A 6,351-nucleotide genomic window follows, 5' to 3' on the forward strand; every position below is an offset into this window, starting at 1 on the left:
CTAAATAGAGAGGTCAAATTTCACTGTGTTATATTTAGGAGGTTTCCATTTGATTCCTCAGTTACTTTTCTAAATGTGTTTATTATTAATGTTAGTGTGAAGTGCATACTGTGTTTCATTCATAACTGTTAATAATTAGACCTCTTAGCTTCTGATTGCTTTGTCATGTTGTTGCCGCCGTCTGCTTGTAGTATTCTAAAACTCTCGCCCGAACAGGGACTTGAACCCTGGACCCTCAGATTAAAAGTCTGATGCTCTACCGACTGAGCTATCCGGGCTCTGAATTTGGTACAATCATGGTTAGATTATAAAAATAATGATAATAAATAAATACAAATCTCACTGAGCGTCCTGACTAAGGAGGAATTCTGGGCCACAGTGAGGCTGTAAAAACCTGTCAGTGCATTCTTTATAGTGCCAGTGTTGTTAGGAGACGCAGATTGTGTTAAGTCTATCACTGGCCTGTAACATGATGGGATATGTACCAGAATGCACCGGGTAGAAGAAATGGAGGGATAAATGTTGATTTCTACACCGATAAATATATTTTGTATATATATATTGTAAAAAAACAAAACAATGCCTAACACCTCATCTAAGGGATGGATCTATGCAACATATGGACACTCTGGAGGTACATTTAGTCAATTTCTCTGAGTAAATTAGATCCATAAAAACTGCATTTCTAGCTAATCATTTATAAAGTAGTGATGTGTTTGTGTAAGTTTTGTTTCTGAGTTAAGGCTGTGTTTTCTGTCTGCAGCCTTCATATCGTCACCAGGCGGCTCTTCCTTCTCTTAAAGATATCGAACTACTATTCATGAAGCACTGCAACAAGGTGAGATCCTCTGCTGAACTCCAGACCTGAGCGTGGTTAAAGGAAGCACCATCTAAAAAAACTCCAATATGTTATTTCCATGGCCTTCATCAAAATATGTCAACTTGAGCTACTGTCTCTCAAAACTAAAACAGCAATGAAGTCTCAATCCTGTGATGTCATCGAGGAGGAGGTCTAAGATCTTTCTATTGCAGTGTTCTCAATTATGAAACATAACCTTTTCCAATATACTCTCAAGTGTCATCTCTAACATATTTAAGAGTTTGATGTCTATGGGTAGATTCCAAACGTTATACTGGATGACATCACACATTTGAGTTTTAGCGCTCTAGTTTGGGGGATTTTAGAGATATTGTTAAAGTTTAACCTATGTTTTTGCACTTAGACCATGAACACCATAAACGTAGCGTTTATACAAAATGGAGGATTAACATAGTTCCCCTTTTAGAAACATCTACAAATGTGTCTACTTTAAAGGTACCACAGTGTGTTTTCAACTTTGTAAACCCCATTTGTTCCCTGACAGTTTAGAATATAGCAATGATGTATTCAAATGTTTTTTCTGAGCTCCTTGGCACAGATGTGGTGTGGTAAGCCATTCTGCCACTTACGGCAGTTAATACTAGCTCAGCTGTAAAGAGCTGTATGTTTTGATGATCTCTGTGTGTGTTTTACTGAGCCTTATGTTTTGTGTTGTGATTGTTGCTTTGTGTCACCAGAAACGCGTTTGCAAACCATTGCACCTGTACAGGCTGCTGACGGAGGCCATACAGGGAGGAGGTCAGTGGCTTTGTGACTGTGTTACACGTCAACACTGATGTTGTTCTTGTTTGAAAGAAGAATTCCATTACATTTCATTTATCTGAAGTATGTATACAAAGCAACTTACAATAAGTGCAACCAACCATGGAGACACTCCATCAAAGAAAGAATGAATCCTGCATGTACATTAGTTAAAAATAAAGCTAACTTCTTTAATTTTAAAGACAAAACAAACTGGTGTTCTTGTTGAGGGGAACCTGGAACCCAGAGGTTGTTGGTTTGCTGCAGTCAGTTCCTCTTGGTATTCTACTGAGCTCAGAATAAAGCTGTATTTCATAACATGCCTTTTCAAATCTCTATTTCGAGATCTGCTCTGTGTTTGTCATATGCTCCATTACCATGGAGTGGTCCTTATAGTCATTGTTCCCAGGCTCTCTTTGCCAATGCTACTACAAAATGTATGAAAGCAAAACATGCTAGTAATATGGACAGAGTAACATTTATAAATGTGTATCTATCGGAAATATAAAAAATGATAAAACGTATGTACAGTATACTGCAGTGTGTGCAGATATAAACAGGTAGTAGAAGAAGTATAAAGGTAAAGTGCACCAGTGCAGTATGATCTTTTTACAATTTTCTTGTGTTTCATGCAACGTTTTTGACTTTTTGAGATGTCTCAATAAGGGCCTCCCTGCATATTTGACATGACTCCAATCCTAAATTCGCTTGCACTACAACGCAGCTTCATTAAAAAATAAGGACCTGTTCTCGCTTCGTTCCAGCAAGATGAGCTTCCTGGTGTCTTCAATCTGTGAGGCTCGTACACCAAAGTCCTGGATTGAATCCCACTTAAACATGGCCCAGTTTGCAGCCAGGCTATAAGAAGAATCACAATCACCCCCAGCAGTGGTAGAGGACTTGAGACCACTAAACAATAGCAAGGTTTTATTCTTTGTTATAGATTTGGGCTATCACAGCCTGGATAGCTCAGTCGGTAGAGCACAGACTTTTAATCTGAGGGTCCAGGGTTCAAGTCCCTGTTCAGGCGAGACTTGTTTTAAATTGCAGACACTCCATCAGGCTTCCTCTTCAAAGTTAGATAGGAACCAATAGCTTTCCTTCTAGTTGCCATCATAATCCAGCTCCATAACGTCTTCCACAGCCAGATCAGATCATCACTGTGTAGTGTATCCATCTAGCTGTAGTGAAGTTAGAGGTAAAATAATACAATTCTCCTCTTCTGATAATGTTCTGTCATTTTCTACGACATGTTAACATGGAGTATGGAAGAGGATTGAGGCCTCAGTCTAAATTCTGCTGTAAAAGCTACTGGTAGGAAGAATAGATAGAATAGAAAGCCTTTATTGTCATTATACAAACATACTGTATACAATGAGATTTTGTAGTGCATCCCTGTCACAGTGCAAACAGATGAACAATCAAAACACATGGTCAAAACAGAGACGGCCAGCTAACCAATCAGAGCAGATCTGAACTTATGGCACGGCAGGAAGGAGGATGTACAGCACAGTAACAAGAGAAAGATTGAAAATAGGTCTATTTGTGTCTTTTACTTAATTTGTATAATGACTGAACAACTATGAAGCACACTGGCATGGGTTTGGCTCCACTGGGATCCACTCCTACTGTACCTCTACTGAGACCTGCTAGTTGAGAGTCATTAACATAACAACATTCATATTCAAGAATGAATAATTGTGCAAATATATAGAGAAATATCTAAATAAAATATTGTTAGCATTTCAATATATATATTTCAATATATATATGTATATATATATTTTAAACACACCCATACATATATATATAAAATAAATATATATATATACCGGTATATATATATATTTTTTTTTTTCTTCTCTTATTTCATATACTATTTGCATTTAAATACATTTTATATAACATTTTTCAAACGTTTATTTGTCTTTGATCTTTCTAAGAGCAATAAGGAAATCCACATTTTAATTATACCTCTGTATAATATCACATTTCTTTTTTTTGTTTAAGAAATTATTTTGTGCCACTCCAAACAGCCCAGCCTGCAACTTTCTCTGATGACTTGTCTCACTCTCATTAACACACTGTTTATACTTGTGTGTACTGAATGCATGTGCTAATGCCCTCTGTGCTCTCTGTCTCAGTGTTGGCTGGCAGTGAGAAGTACCTGGCTCTGGAACACTGCAAGAGCCTGGTGGTCCTCACGGATGTATCCTTATCGGTCATTTCTATCTATATCTCTGTCATATCTGTTAGTTTGTTAGTATTAGTGAAGAGAGTTTTTATAGAGGTGTCGTTTTTGACCCTCGTGGAGATTTATAGTGTGATATTTTCTTTGATGTAAATCACTGCCATGAGAGCCAGGATAGTTAGTAAATAACTCTTCATTCAGGACCCTCAGTGAGTTCAGCAACATAAGCTGAATGGGTCCTGCTTCTCTCTGGATCCTTAGGTTTGATACTTTTACCTTACATTATTTCTTAATACAATGTAGATGTCAACTTCAGAGAAAAGAGCATGTGGGAAACACTAAAATAGAGTTGAGATCAGAAAGATCTGTAGACTATAGCACAGTAGAAACATTTGTTTCCTCTATCACAATGTATAATACCCCTTCCAGAGCCTGGATATCTCAGTCGGTAGAGCATCAGACTTTTAATCTGAGGGTCCAGGGTTCAAGTCCCTGTTTGGGCGAGACAAGTTTTAAATACTACAAACAAGAGCAAAACACTTGACAGCTAAATTGTGAGTTAAATCAAATACAAAATGATAGATATTTCACACTGAGTGAAGTCATCATGTTGTCACTGTCAAGCATTGTTTGTGTTTCCTTGACTTGACTTGACTTTAGGTTCAAGGCAACGCTAATTTGGAGTGGTCAGAGTTCAAGAGTCTGTGGGACAAAATCAGGAGGTGGACGGTGAGATCATCAACACACACACACACACACACACACACACACACACACACACACACACACACACACACACACACACACACACACACACACACACACATACATCACAGTCCTGTCACAGATGTGCTCTATGACTTAATGTTGATGACAGTTCACATCACTTGTCTATTTACTCTAACATGTAATGGTTAAAGGAGATGTCTTCCACAGGCTGATTTGAAGAATCCTTCCTTAAATCACTGTGGGGGTTCTTTCTTTTCTTATCCCTCTCTTTCTTTATTTGTACACTGAGTCCTTTGTGGTGCAGTGTATTTCAGCACTGCCATTTTAAATGTAAAAGTATCATGCTGGATAAAAACATAAAACCATCAAGGTGTTGTTTATCATGAAAAACAACATGTTTTATCAGAAGATCAAATCTTTGGAACAGGAGCTGGGTCGATCATTTGCATGATGCTATCAGAATGATGATAATAATGTTGTGACAGACATGATGTTATTCACTTGCTTTCCATCTGACCTCAGGATATCTTCCTGGTGTTTGGCAAGAACAAAACAAATCGTCTGGAGTACCAGGAGGTGGCCCCCGCTCTCAAGGCAGCAGGTGGGACTCACAGCAAATCAAAGAAATCAATAAAAGTGTATTTACCTTAGCACTTCCCTCAGCTGCATCTATCAGTCCATGTGTAAGCCGTGCAGCTGTTTAATATTCAGGCTCCACACCTGACCAGCAGAGGGAGACAAACCCCCTCTAACTGCTCAGCATCATTACTGTACATCATTCATATATACTCTGACTACATTCAACGCCTTCATAAAATTACATTTTCCATTATATTATCAGAATACATTTATTTGTATTTTCATTTTAGACTGACTTCTACTTCTATTCCTCCACATATCTGATAAATAGTTCATTATAGTCCACTACATTTATCAGCTTTAGTTCCGATTAAAATTGCACATAGAAATTTGAGTTTTTACAACAATACATGGTTAAAAATGTAATTATTATATATTCACATGGAAAGTAATGTTATAGTAATTAAAATAACAATAATAATCTCATTATAGTGTTTGATACGGTAGCATTAAAAAATGATACTTGAAATACTTTTATATTTGTAATACTTACATTTACTTGAGTAACATTTGTAATCTTTCTTCCACCTCAACCTTTTCGTATGTGGATTGAAATATATATTTAAACCCAGGCATACTGAACATATGAATGTTAATAAAGTGATGTTCTGTGAGCGCTGCAGGCATCCAGGTGGACGACCTGATCATGCAGCTGGTTGGCCTCAGGTACACGGAGCCCGACATGACCATCAGCTACCCCGGCTTCCTGTTCCTGCTGATGAAGCTGGAGACCATGATCCGTAAGGGGGGTGGGGGGGGAAATATGATGTTTCAAACACTTTAACACTTGAAGTAAATGATCCAGAATAATCCAACCTGTCCTTCTGCTGATCACTGCCAACATGCCCAGATGTCCCCAGTAGAGAGGGAGTTTTCACAGCAGTGATGTGACGCCAACATATCTCACGCTGGCAAAAACATAATGGAGTCATAAGGAAGGCATAACAAATCATCTGATAATGCTTAAACGTAGAAATATAAAAATGAATAAATAGAGGATAGCACCTCCAAATCTGAGCCATGGTTCTCAGCAGGAAACCGATGGACTGTCCACTCCAAGTAGGGAATGAGTCCTTACCCCAAGTGAAGGAGTTCAAGTATCTCGGGGTCTTGTTCTCGAGTGAGGGAACAATGGAGCGTGAGATGGGTCGGAGAATCGGAGCAGCGGGAG

At 38.3% G+C, this 6,351-nt stretch overlaps 1 protein-coding gene and 3 non-coding genes across 4 annotated transcripts; 3 read left to right on the forward strand and 1 right to left on the reverse strand.

Moving 5' to 3' along the window:
- Positions 1–205: 205 nt before the first annotated feature.
- trnak-uuu (transfer RNA lysine (anticodon UUU)) lies at positions 206–278 on the reverse strand. Its single transcript has one exon. It is a non-coding gene; the product is annotated as a tRNA-Lys (tRNA).
- Positions 279–608: 330 nt separating this feature from the next.
- Positions 609–5,920, forward strand: LOC104958339 (calpain-9-like; the record flags this gene model as incomplete). The annotated part of the gene is made up of 6 exons (XM_010786056.1): positions 609–838; positions 1,558–1,618; positions 3,766–3,830; positions 4,473–4,541; positions 5,064–5,142; positions 5,804–5,920. Coding segments are annotated over exons 1-6 (409 nt in total), but the record flags the coding sequence as incomplete, so codon positions are not given.
- Positions 2,580–2,651, forward strand: trnak-uuu (transfer RNA lysine (anticodon UUU)). The gene has a single exon. It is a non-coding gene; the product is annotated as a tRNA-Lys (tRNA).
- Positions 4,243–4,315, forward strand: trnak-uuu (transfer RNA lysine (anticodon UUU)). Its single transcript has one exon. It is a non-coding gene; the product is annotated as a tRNA-Lys (tRNA).
- Positions 5,921–6,351: the final 431 nt, after the last annotated feature.

Source organism: Notothenia coriiceps, unplaced genomic scaffold, assembly GCF_000735185.1.
Source record: "Notothenia coriiceps isolate Sejong01 unplaced genomic scaffold, NC01 NC01_scaffold00028747, whole genome shotgun sequence".
Classification (NCBI taxonomy): Eukaryota; Metazoa; Chordata; class Actinopteri; order Perciformes; family Nototheniidae; genus Notothenia; species Notothenia coriiceps.